The 13,487-nt window shown below is 44.3% G+C and overlaps 1 protein-coding gene across 10 annotated transcripts in view; it reads right to left on the bottom strand.

Moving 5' to 3' along the window:
- MASP1 (MBL associated serine protease 1) overlaps positions 1–13,487 on the bottom strand; it is a 72,911-nt gene that overhangs the window by 29,401 nt on the left and 30,023 nt on the right. For all 10 annotated transcript variants that reach the window (XM_077991190.1, XM_028843574.2, XM_077991192.1 and 7 more), the window contains 5 exons: positions 11,871–12,002; positions 7,768–7,964; positions 4,288–4,435; positions 2,713–2,831; positions 1,342–1,420 (listed from right to left, as the gene is read on the bottom strand). In XM_077991190.1, coding sequence (XP_077847316.1) covers positions 1,342–1,420; positions 2,713–2,831; positions 4,288–4,435; positions 7,768–7,964; positions 11,871–12,002 — 675 coding nt within the window. The remainder of the gene's footprint in view (positions 1–1,341; positions 1,421–2,712; positions 2,832–4,287; positions 4,436–7,767; positions 7,965–11,870; positions 12,003–13,487) is intronic.

The following is a 13,487-nucleotide window of genomic DNA, read 5'->3' as shown; positions in this document are numbered from 1 at the left end:
GCCTTAAGGGAATGTCCCCCTTGGGACAATGGGAGGAGATATGTCTGCGTACTGAATCAAGGCCATGTAGGAGAAAGGGACGAGGATAGCGCTCCAGTTTGCATGAAAAGTCACGAAAAGAAGATGGGTGGGACCAACTCCAATCCAGTTTTTTTTTTTTTTTTGAGACAGAGTCTTGCTCTGCCACCCAGGTTGGAGTGCAGTGGCACAATCTCGGCTCACTGCTATCTCCGTCTCCTGGGTTCCAGCAATTCTCCTGCCTCAGCCTCCCGAGTAGCTGGGATTATAGGTATGTGCCACCATGCCTGGATAATTTTTGTATTTTTAGTAGAGACTGAGTTTCACCATGTTGGCCAGGCTGGTCTTGAACTCTGGAACTCAAGTGATCCACCTGCCTCTTCCTCCCAAAGTGCTGGGATTACAGGTGTGAGCCACCACGCCAGGCTCTAATTCTTGACCTCACCTCTCCATCATAAAGCAAATTCTCCCTTCTCTCTCCCTTCCTTCCCTGACTATTTCTGTCACTGTGCCTCCTCTCATCAATGCTGGCCATAGATAAGTTTCTAAAACTGTGGTCCTTATAAGTCTTTCATTGAAATCACCTGGGTGTTGAGGGGTGGTTGCAGAGGGTGGTGGTGAGGTGAAGTGGTTGGAAGCTTGTATTTTTACAAAGCTCAGTAGATGATTTATATAGACTATATCATTTTAAAACCATTGGCACATCTTCTAAAATATAAAGCTAGTCCAAACTCCTTATTTTATAGTTGAGGGGAAGGATCTTATTCACAATCACAGAGTTGGTTAGGGGCAGAGCCAAGGCAAGATCTTACTCTGGGTCCTAGGAGCCAGTGAAGAGCTGTATCGTTTGCTTCATGCAGGCCAACTGTGCTGACCCCACAGCCCTTCCTATACAGCCCTAAATCATGAGCTGTCTCAGAAGATGTAGGGGATATGGCTGATGGCCACGTGAAGACTAGCAAGGTCACTCAGCTCTGGGCACCAGCACCAAACTAGTTTCCTGAATTAGCAATTGCCAAAGCTGGTTTCGAGCCTGGACACATGTTATTCCTTTAGTAAGCTTGGCAACCCACCTATGGACTGAAGTAAAATTGGTGTTTAACAAAGTACTGGGCCCACAAGTTTCTTTTGGGATCCAAACGTCTTATTGCCAAAAGGGGCACTGATATTCTTTTTTCCCCCAACCCTTGTGTGTCTGTTAAATTTCTGCTCCCATCCCCTTCAGAGTGCTCCTGCCACACTTTCACCCTTGCATGCTCCGCTCGGATCCCGCCAGTGTTGGGGAGCTCAGTATCTTTATAACAACCCATTAGGCTTTCTTACTTTTGCAGGTGGGAATCTTGTTACTCCACGTCCCGTCCTTCAGACACTCAATCTGGAATGTGTCCATCTCCACATTATCCTGGGAAGAGACAGGAAGAAGGGAGTGGGAAGAAGGAGGCGGGGGTGATGTTAGGGGTTTTTTCCTAGCAAAACCAACTCAAGTTCCACACGTGTCTGTCCTCGACTGAGATTTTCCACCCATGGGCCTCCAAGGGCAAGCTTGAAGGTAGGGGAAAGATACACGCTGAATTCATATTCCCTTTTCATATTCTGGAGAGGGGCAAGGGCTGTGTGCAAGAAGGGGTTTGGGCAACTATCTCTGAAGGGAAGACTGTAAGCATTGACTCCTTCTTCAGAGCAGTGCTTCTCAAACCAGGGCAAGCAGTCAGCATCTCCTAGAGGGCTTGTTAAAACACAGGTGGCCGGGCTTCCCCCCAGAGTTTCTGATTCAGTGGGGCTGGCTTACCCAAGCATTTGCATTTCTAACAAGTTCCCAGTGATGCTGAGACTGAGGACCCCTCTTTGAGAACCATTCCTTGGAAGCAGTGGTCCTTTAGCTTGGCTGCACCAATCACTGGTCCCCGTCCCAAAAAGTCTGCTTTAACTGATCTCAGGTGAGAGCTGGGAGGTGATTTTTTTTTTTTTAAGCTAACAATGTGATTCCTAGAACTACTGCTTCAGGGGGTGGGAGAGTAAGGGGAACCCATCTGTTCCTTTTTTTATTTTTTGAGACAGAGTTTTGCTCTTGTCACCCAGGCTGAAGTGCAATGGCACAATCTCGGCTCACTGCTACCTCCGCCTCTCAGATTCAAGCTATTCTCCTGCCTCAGCCTCCCGAGTAGCTGGGATTACAGGCTCCCGCCACCACACCCGGCTATTTTTTTATTATTTAGTAGTGATAGAGTTTCACCATATTGGCCAGGCTGGTCCTGAGATCAGGTGATCAACCCACCCGGGCCTCCCAAAGTGCTGGGATTACAGGCGTGAGCCACTGCACTTGGCCCCATCTGCTACTTTTAAACCGTCTACTTCCTTTCCTGGTATCCCACTCCACTCCCCTCTATAAGCCGATGAACTTTGTCACAGTTCTCAGCCTTGATTATAGAGCTGTATGGATGCATATTTTAAAAATTCAAACCAGCTCATGCTCTGATTAAAAAATAAAACAAATTTTTGTGCCACTTTCAGAGTGTGAGACCGCCTGGGACACACGCTTTGGAATTTCTGGAGCATTTGAGAAGTTGATGGGCAGCTAGGAAATTCTGTGCTGGAACTATGACAAGTGCTGGCAGCCCATCTGCCCTGGGGAGGTGCCGGTTTGGAGAGTTTCTGCGGCCTGCTCACTACCCTTTCCCAGGCAGGGCTCTGCACCTTCAGCACTTTGTAGCCTGTGTCACAGCTGATGAGCACTTGGTCTTTGAAGGAATACTTGGCTTGGGAGGGCTCGATTTTCCCATGGACAGGAGGTTGTAGCTCTGGGCACTCATTTCCTGGTGGGGAGCAAATGAAAGAACAGCGGGTAAGAAAATGAGAATTCTGACCTTAAAGGGCCAGTCCCTAGAAAGCAAGGCCTGATGAAGGTGAATAAAACACGGAACTGGGTATTGGAGGCATGGATCTTCCGGGCCCTTCAAGAGACTAATTCTGGAGCCGTGAATAGGGCAGTTTCCAACTTGGACCACCACGTCCTTACTTGTGGAATGAAATGGTCGACCAGATGATTTCAGTAAAACTCAGGATTGGGAGGAATGTTAAATGTCATTAAATCCAATCCTTGTCTGATGCTTCTCTTACAACATCCTCTGCAGTAGACACCAAACATACTGCTCAGCTAGGAGCCCCACCAGGTCCAAACCTGCATCCCTCCTCCCTCAGCCACTACCAGCATCCTTCCTCCCTCAGCCACCACCCCTGGGAGGGCTAAGCATGGCGGCTCAGGGACACAGTGACAGGGAGCTTAACGCCTCCCTAACCTGTACCTTTCAGGCTCAGACTCTGCTGATTACATGAACATTGTTTTCCTTCTTAGCTGAAATTTGCGCCCCTGTAATTTTTACTCATTTGTCCTCTCAGGCCACCAAGGATGACCCAAATTGCTCTTTTTTCCCAAGGCCCTTCTTCAAAGCATCAGAAAGGCTGTGATCATATGCCTCTGAGTCCTCTCCTCGAAAAGCTAAATCTGACAGGCTTTTCAGGCCTGGGCCTATCCCTGACACTTTTTCTAAGACAAACTCTCCTTTGTTAAGATCCTGTCTGCTCTCCCCCATCTGGGCAGTGTATGTGATAATGTAGGCAGGGCCAGAGTTTTAGTCTATGAACTGGATTATTCATGCCCAGCTGTGATCTTTTGTCACTGATGTTCACCCTCTTCCTTGAGTTCCTACAGACCTTGAACTCAACTCTTCCTTGAGTTCCTACAGACCAGTTACTGCAGGTTGAATGGCTTGATCAAGGTTTGGGCCAGGACTGACTGACTTGAGGGACGGGGGCATGAGATCCATGGGCTTTGCCGATGGGGGACCCAGAAGGAGGCAAAGCACCATAGTGAAACATTCTGGGCTACAGGCCCATATCCAAATTCTAACCCTAGACTTGGAGAAGGCTGGAGCTGAAAAGGCCCTCCTCCCCAAGTCTACTGAATCACTGTGTGAGGTGTAGAGTTCAGGAAACAAGATTTCTTTTTCTTTAATCTCTCTATGTGATACTGAGGTACATGTTTTGAAAACCACCTGTCTAGTCCACCCAACATTATTGTTGCCCTTGCCCCCATTTTATAGATGGAAAACTGAGTCAGGAAAGAGCACGTGCCTTGATCCCCAGCTGCTTGATTGGGAGTCCCATCAGGTCCCGAGAGGAGACCCAAGCTTGCACCCCTCCTCCCTTAGCCACTGCTTCTGCAAGGGCTAAGCACAGCGGCTCAGTGTAACCTGGGAGGGAAGAGGTTACCTGCAGCCCTGTATGAGAGCCTCCAGCCCCGGTTCTCTCCCGAGTTGTCACTATGGAACAGGATCAGGACACTGTGGCTCTGGGTGTTGATGGGTTCTGGGGCTTTCTCTCCACAGAAAGGCCCCAGAACTTTTGGACCAACTTTGATCTGCAAAATATGAGAGAGAGAAAGAGAGGGTTCCATCTGAGCAGCCAACATGGCCTCTGCAGGTAATACCTCTCCACTGCACTCTGGGTTTTCTGGAAGCTTCCATATGAAACCTTGATATTCACTTAGGTTTTTAATGAGCCGTACCATTCACCAAATGGTTTCATCTTCATTCTCTCTTTTATAATTTACAATGACTCTTGAAGTGGACAAGGCAGGTTAATAATCCTCTACTTAACTATTTACAATAGCAAAGGTATACAACAAATCAAATGCCCATCAGTGATAGACTGGCATTGATGTGGCATATATACACTGTGGAATACTATGCAGCCATACAAAAGGATTAATTCATGTTCTTTGCAGAGACATGGATGAAGCTGGAAGTCATCATTCTCAGCAAACTAACACAGGAAAAGAAAACCAAACACCACATATTCTCACTCATAAGTGGGAGTTGAACAATGAGAACACATGGACACAGGGAGGGGAACATCACACACTGGGGCCTGTCAGAGGGTGGCGGGGCAAGGGGAGGGAGTAAATTAGGACAAGTACCTAATGCATGTGGGGCTTAAAACCTAGGTGACACATTGATGGGTGCAGCAAACCACCATGGCACGTGTATACCTATGTAACAAACCTGCACGTTCTGCATGTGTATCCCAGTACTTAAATTGAAAAAAAAATCTTCTGCTTAAAGATGAACATATTGTGGCTCAGAGAAGGGCAGAGTGCTGTCTGGTGCATAAAGCAGAGACAATCTCTGCTGTCAAAAAACCTGCAGTCTAGTTGGGGGAGACTAACAACAAATAATAAACAAAATAATTATAGGGCATCATAAGGGTAATAAAAATAATCAGGATGATATGCATATATAATAGAAATATATGCTATATGTTTATAATTGATGTAAAATCTATGTAACCTATAGAAGTAATCATTCCTATAATGATAATATAATAGACAATAACTTTAATTAGGTGATCAAGGCAAGGGCTTTCCCTTAGGTAGCATTGAGAATCTGAGATACATAGGATGAGTATGAGCTTATTTGAAGAGAAGGGAAGAACACTTTCTAGGGAGAGAAAACTGCATATGTAAAGATCAAGGCCAAGGTTGGTAAAGAGCTTGCCTCATGTTAGGAATAGGCAGGAAGCCAGGCTGGCTGGGCAGTGGGAGTGCCATGGCATGAGGTTGGACAACAGACAAAGGCCAAGTTGTGCTGAGAAATTTAGGTTTAATTTAAAGTGCAAACTCAATCGAATCTAGCTTTTATAAAGATCACCCTCGATGCTATGGGAAAATAGATTGTGTAGGGCAAGAGTGGAAGCAAAAAAGAAAACAAAAAAACAAAACAAAAAAACCTGTTGGGAAGTTTTGCAGCTGAGCAGAAGGGAGGTGATGAGTTTGCAGTAGGTTGGGGGCAGTAGGGAAGAGAAGGCAATAGGCTCTATTATCTGATCCAGATTCCCCACCATTCATTCCTGGTTCTTTTCTGTGTCTTTAATGCACTTTTCTCCCATCTTTGAGGGCCATGACTCGTTACCAATCATTTGGTGACCTCTACAATCCCAAGTGACATCTTTGTCCTGTCCTTATTGAGGAGAGGGGGAAACAAATGAAGCCCCAAGAGGTTGCATGCTTGGATAAGGCTCCCATGTGTAGCTCCTGAGACACTATGGCAGGCAGAATTCTAGATTGAAGGTTCACCTTCACCCCTGGAGTTACTTTGTGATGATGTTATGTTAAATGGCAAAAGGGATTTTGCAGGTGTGTTAAAGTTATTCATTAGTTGACCTAAAATGAGGGACATTATCTGGGTGTCCATCACACGAGCCCATTCCACACAGTTTCCTTCTGCTGGTAGCAGCAGCAGAAGTCAGGGAGATTTGAAGTGTGACAGGAATTTGATGGAAGGGACTGTCTGTGATGGCAGGGACCAATGTGAAAGTATCTAAGCACAACTTCTAGAGCTGAGAGCCACCACTGGCTGACAGCCAGGAAGAAGAAGGGAATTTTAGTCTTACATCTGCAAGGAACTGAATTCTGCCAAGAACTTAAATGATCTTGGAAGTTGATTCCTCTCCAGAGTCTTTAGGTAAGAGCTCCATCAGCTGACTCCTTGATTTCAGTTTCATGAGACCCTGAACAAAGAATCCCATTGTGCTCACTGGGACTTCTGACCGACACAATGCTGGGATAAGAAATTGGCATTGTTTTAAGCTGTTATGTTTGTGGCACTTTGCTAACACAGCAAAATAGAAAACCCATGGCCTGTGCTTCCTGCTATCACCCTCCAGCCAAGCTGCCTCTTAGCCTCTGTATCCAAGTAGGGGACAGGCCAGGCTCTAAGTTCGAGAGTTTTCTTTTGTGTCCTCTCAGGCTTTTCTGCCTCTCTCACTGTTGACAGCTTTCTCCTGGGCGGTCTCATTTTCTGGCTCTTTCTGACCTCTTTTGTGGGTTCCTCTTCCTCCATCTAGGTCTCATAATCTATTGTGTTCTGGCTTCCTTTTTTTTTCTTTTCTAGGACGTCCCATTTCCACAGTTTAAATCAGCACCTCTTTAAACATTTGACGGCACCCATCTTTATCCCCAGCTCAGTGTCTCTTCTGAGCTAGACCCTAATATTCAGCTCTACTTGGATGTTTTGGCTGTTCACTCTATAAGAATTTCTGGTTTTACTTTCCAGACATCTCAAAAATATCTCCCCATTATCCCAGCCATGGCTCAAATTCTTAATTATAATATTGAAATAACCACAAATAGAGTAGTTATTTGCCTGTGGTATTTCTTCCATCTTTATCTGCCTTCGACATAGCCTTTTCCCGCAAGTGGGCCCAGCAGCATAATTTGTGGGGTCTGGGGCAAAATGAAAATACGGGGCCCCTTATTTAAAACAAATTAAAAATTTCATACATTCTTCTTTGCCTTGGTAGTCGGCTAAAAAAATAAACAGAAGAAACATAGTTTCATATGTTTATTAAACCAAGCATGAGGCCCTTCTGTGCACAGGGCCCTATGTGACAGCATGGGATGCATGCTCATGAGGCTGGGCATGCCAGCAACAGACCTCTCTAAAATGCAGATTCAACCTTACGACTCTCCTCCTCAAGCCTCCCTGATGGCTGGGGGGGGTCATTTCAGATCAGAGATTCCTGGAATAGATCTAATTAAGATGGTAGATATTATTTTAAATAATGCCTTTTTGAGAAACTAGCTGCTTGGCTCTCTATCCTGGGAGAAGAAGGTGAAGATTCCGCAATATCAATTTTCCCAACTAAGCCAAGATTTTCCAGCATCTCCAGGACAAGTGTTCATTGCAGGCTCACCTTGATGTAGTCATAGGGGCAGGGCACCTCAGGATGGTCCTCAATGTCAAATATGTCCTCAAACTGCAGGTTGACCATGAAACCCTCCTCCAGCTCGATGGTATAGAGGCATTCAGAGCTCTTGGGGTAAGGGTTTGGGAAGTCAGGGCTGGTGATCACCCCAGTCCTTTGAGTGAAGAGGTTGTCACTGCACTCCACTGTTGGAAACATAGCAGAGAAGATGGCACATCGCAACCATGGCCACAGCAAGCCTTGCTTATCTGTTACTATATGAGTTTCCCGATGGTCCCAAGCAGTAGACAGGGAAGGTATCAGCATCTCCATTTTACAGATGGGAAAAATGAAGCTCAATGAAAGGAAATGATTTATCCAAGGTCTCATGTCTAGCAATTTACCGAGTTGAGACTCAAACACAGATTGTCTAATTGTCCAGGGCTGTTTACCCTGTGTGAAGATCCTTCTCATGAGATCCTCTGGTTTGGGGGTCAGGGAGAGGGATCTGAGAGGGAAGGTGGATGGAGATGGAGTGGTCAGAGGGATGCCTGGACCTCTGTGATCCTGCCCTCCCTCCACCCAGAACTTCAGGAGATCCCTCATCTCCTATAGGCCCTTGACACACACCCTCACTTTCTAGCCCCTGTCTTTGTTTTGTTTTTCTTTATGGTGCTATTCACTGTGTTCAATTAAATGTAGCCTTAAGCTTCCTTCTTACTTATTTTATTTTATTTTATTTTATTTTATTTTATTTTATGAGTCAGGACCTTACTCTGTCACCTAGGTTGGAGTGCAGTGGTGCCGTCTCGGCTGACTGCAACCTCTGCCTCCTGGACTCAAGTGATCTTCCCACCTCAGTCTCCTAAATAGCTGGGACTACAGGCACATGCCACCATACCTGGCTGATTTTTGTAGTTTTTCTAGAGATGGGGCCTTGCTATGTTGCCTAGGCTGATCTCAAATTCCTAGACTCAAGCCATCTGCCTGCCTTGGCCTCCCAAAGTGCTGAGATTACAGGTGTGAGCCACCTTGCCTGGCCTTCTTACATATTTTAAATTCAGCCTGAAGGGTTCTGCATACATGGTGAACTGTAACCTAATTGGATTTTTAAGTAGACTGTAATCTACTCTTCTACTGTAAACTAAAAATAAAATCCTAAGCCCTCCACTGACCTAATGGGCCCCCTGAGGCAAAAGGATCTCCAGAAAAACCTTAAAACGGAAAACGGAATTCCTGGCCATGATGGAGTGGTAGGTTAGACACTCCTTCTATATCCCTGTTTCTCTGCAGTTTGGACACAACAAGTGACCAGCATTAATGTTAAATAGAGATCATGAGAGTGAGAAAACAGACTACTCGTGGCAATAAAATACCAAATTGTAAATGATGAAGGACCTAAGGCCATGCCAGGCAAGGGTTAAGTCATGCATCCCTGCACTGAAAGCAGAAACTATGTTCTAACGATGCTACAAAGTTTTTCTTTATCTCCAGCAGCTGAACAAGCACTGGCCTTGCAATAAGTGATATGAAAACAATTTTCAGCTCTACCAGATGCCGACTGGCTGATCCCCACCCTGTTCCACAAGCCATAACTATGGCTTTGAATGAACAAGACATCGATTTCAGTCACTTTCTCTTGATAAGAGACTTCTGACCATGGCCTGGTTCTGGCCAGTTTACAGAGGCTGCACACCTGAATGCCTCCTGTCCTGAAAAGACGTTTGGACCCTAACTGTAATACATTTATTGTGAAGTCTCCATCCCAAAATGAACATGGGTCATATGTTGCATGCATGTGTGTTCAATATGCATGTGTCAGGACCACTGTCATAAATATTCATAGCTCCTCCTGTAACCTGTTGAATATGTTTAGCCAACCTGTTCAGCATAAAGCTCCTACCTCAATCCCTCCTCCTTTTAAGTGCCTGTCTCTGGTCTTGGCTGGAGGTGGTGCTTCCCAGACTATGAGGATGGCCACCTGCTGTAAGACTTTATAAGGAATAAAATCTCCTCTCTTTTTCTAAACTTACAGATTTGAAATCTTGATTTTTAAGTTAACAGTACCAATCACGGAGTTTTGGCCAGTCACGGGTGGCCATCTGTTCAAACTATGTTCGAACAAGGCAAATACCAAGCTGTAAGTAATTTGGCTGTTTCTGTACCTGACTTCCATTTGCTGTCCATCACTTTTCTTCTACTTCCCATAAATCTTATCCAGCATGAGCAACCCTGGAGTTGGTCTGAACATATTCTGGTGGTGGTAGGGTGGGTGGAGGGGAGGATTCTCAAATTGTTCTTTGCTCAGTTAAACTCTGTTAAATTTAATTTGTCTCAAGTTTTTCTTTTAACAGCTCCTTTACTTTATGTTTATTTTCTTGCTCCCGCTGGACTACAAACTCTGTGAGTGCAGGAATTCTGCCTCGTTCCCCACTGCATTTACTGCACCCAAGAATCCACTGTCCTGGGAACCTAGACATGACTTTAGCCCTGCTAAGGAACCTTGATTTGTCACTAAGACTTTACCCTTGGGCCAGTTCATCCTAGATCTGGGATGTCAATGTTTCTACGCCCTTGTTCATTCTGCTTATTTGCAAATGAGAAAACTGTGGTTCTGAAAAAGGGGGCATGACTAACTTAAAGTTTCACAGCTATGAGCTGCAGGACAACGTGAAGGTAGAAGTCTCCTGAGTTCCCAACTGTTTTCATTTTTTACCCCAAGCATTCTCATGGGGGCGATCTTGCCCTCAAGAAAGCTAAAATTCCTTCTTGGTGGGGAAGGTCTTACTTTTTAAATGCACAATATACAGATGGACATACAGTACATAAACAGATATATAGTATATCTGTGGTATTAAAATTTCATGGAGGAGAGAGGAACTATTAGGAAAATGATATTTTAAAAAGCTCCTGGTGACGGGTGAAAATGAAGAAAATGAGTGAGAAAGCTTGCTCTGCCCTAAGCATTCTTGGCCCTGACTGTACTCAACACATAGTAGACACTCAGTAAAAACTCAACTGAATAAAAGCAATAGAAAACATACACTCTTTAAGAAAAATCCTGTACTTGCCTGTTCTTTTGGTTTTAGATCGCTTTATACTGATGTGTTATATAGGGTTTTATTCAGAAGCAAATAGCAGCTTTTGAAGGAGGAAGAAAAAGAACTTTTGTCTCCAGACTTGCCCTCCTCCAGTGATCCCTCACCGAGCTTCCAAGTGAGATTTCAAGCATAGATGCTTATCCTGGACCACACTAATCTACTGGCTGTTCCCTGAAACATTGCAAGTTCTATCACACCTCTGATTGTTTGCAGAAGCTGTTCTCTCCACCTGGAAGGCCCTTCTTCTCCTTATTCTTTCATCTCTGTCAAGGGTCACAACTCTTGGAGGTGTTTGCCTGCACAGGTCTGATTGTGCTACGTCCATACTTCCATTATGTAAATGTAATGGAAACATTACTGTTAAAATAGAGACCATAAGACACTTCACCATTTGCTTACGTGGCCATTACCCTACTAGCCCAAGAGCTCCTCCTAGAAAGTGGCTAAACCCTTCCATTTCTCCATCCCTCCCTAAGCACGAGACTACAGCATAGTACGTATGTTGATGAGAGATGAAAACAAAGAGAGAAGGAATGGGAAGTTTTCTGGCTGTTTCTGTTTGCCTCTTTCCTCTCTGTCTTCTTCCCTTTGGACTGAGGTCTCTTTATTATAGAGGAACTTAGGGGCTATGGAAAAAAAGAGGAAAAGGGGTTGCTGGGTAAAGCATAATTCACGACTCAAAGAGAAAGAACTGGGAAACCCCAGTTTTCCCCTAACTTGACCAGACCAATTGCCTACAATAGGATAAGACACAGCAACCTATATAGCAAAAATGCTGCCCAGAAAGAAAGATGGCCAGATAGTCTACAGCTTCTCTCCTTTGGGAACCCAAGTTTGGGTTTCCAGGCTGGGTGGACATTTCTGCATCTTCATCCACGTGGGGTCTGAGGTGCATCATTGACTTCATTTTTACTTATTTCTACTGCATATCTGTCTTTCTCTGAGCCTCATCTAAGGTTATTGAGGATGTGGCCTATAAGGGCAATGCATAGAATCATTAGTAGTCTCTACCTCGGCAGGTCCTGTTGTCTGTGTGGAGGATGTAGCCGAAGCGGCAGGAGCAGTAGTAGCCGCCAATGTAGTTGTGGCAGTAGTGGTCACAGGACAGCTCCTCATCCTCCCTCTCCTTGCACTCGTCCACATCTGTAGGGCAGGTAAAGCCTCTCCATCAATACATGCATGATGATGAAGACTATAGCCAACATTTATAGAGCACTTGATATGGGCCACTCACTATGTTGGGAGACTCATGCATTCTCTCATTTAATCCTCACGTACAGCCCAGAGGTAGCCATTATCTTCACTTTACAGACTAGGAAACTGGAACTCAGAGAGGTTAGGCAACTTACCCAAGGTCACAAAGAGCCAAGTTCAAACCCAGGCAACCTGACTTCTGGTGGGACCACTATCCTCTAACAGTCATAATAATAATAACCGTGTGTGGGATAACAACCTCATGAAGTATTGCACATTTGTTACTACGCATTCTGTTACTATTCATTCTATGGAGGATGAAATGGAGACATGGAGGCATTAACGAACTTAGAGTCACACAGATAGTAAGTGGCAGACCCGGGATTTAAATCCAGACAAGCTGGGTACAGAGCTTGTGCTCTTAACTTCTACTTCATGCTTTCTTTCTTTCTGCCCCTAATGTGGGTCAAGCCCTGTCCTAGGCATTTGAATGTACATTTCCCCAAAAGGGATAAACAAATGGCCAATAAGCACATGAAAAGATGTTCAACACTGCTAGTCATTAAGGGAATGTAATTTAAACCACAATCAGGTACCACTACATGCCCACCAGAGTGATTAAAATTTTAAAAAATTGACAACATCTAATGTTGGTGCAGATGTGGAGCAGCCAGAACTCTCATACATTGGGGGACAGATAGAAAATGGTACATTTGCTTTGGAAAAGGTCTGGCAATGTCTCATAAAGCTAAACATATACCTATCCTCTGACCCAGCAATTCTTCTCTTATATATTTACTCAATAGAATTGAAAACATTTGTTTGCAAAAAGACTTGTACAAGAAGGTTCATAAAAACTTTATTAGTGAGAGCCAAAAAATGGCTGGATCCCAAGTAGCCATCAATGAGAGAATGAGTAAACATACTTTAGTATTTTCGTACAATGGAAAATTACTCTGCCGGCAAAAGGAGCAAATTACTGATGCATGCGACACATAAATGAACTTCAAAAACATGATGCTGAGTAAAAGAATCCTAATCCCCAAAATATATTCTCTACGTGTTCATTTAAATGAAGTTTTAGAAGAGGCAAGAATTAATCTATAGCAGAAAAAAAAATGAAAACAGTTGTTTCCTCTAAGGGAAGTGGGAGCAGAGATTGACTGGGCGGGGACACAAAAGAACCCTCTGGGCTGGTGGTAAAGTTCAATGTCTTGTTAGAGGTTTGGGTTACACACAAATATAGATTTTTCAAAATTCAACAAATGTATACATGAGATATGTGTATTTCATTTTATGTCAATTTTACACAAAAAGAAAAAATACTGTGAACAAATATTGAACTCTAGCAAGATAATATGCATGCTGAATTATTTAGGAAGAAGTATACTGATGTCTGCAATTTATGTTAAAACACTTTGTGAAAGATGAATT

This window comes from Macaca mulatta, chromosome 2, assembly GCF_049350105.2.
Source record: "Macaca mulatta isolate MMU2019108-1 chromosome 2, T2T-MMU8v2.0, whole genome shotgun sequence".
Taxonomy (NCBI): Eukaryota; Metazoa; Chordata; class Mammalia; order Primates; family Cercopithecidae; genus Macaca; species Macaca mulatta.
The sequence above is the reverse complement of the archived record's forward strand: the minus strand, read 5'-3'. Positions and strand labels throughout refer to the sequence as shown.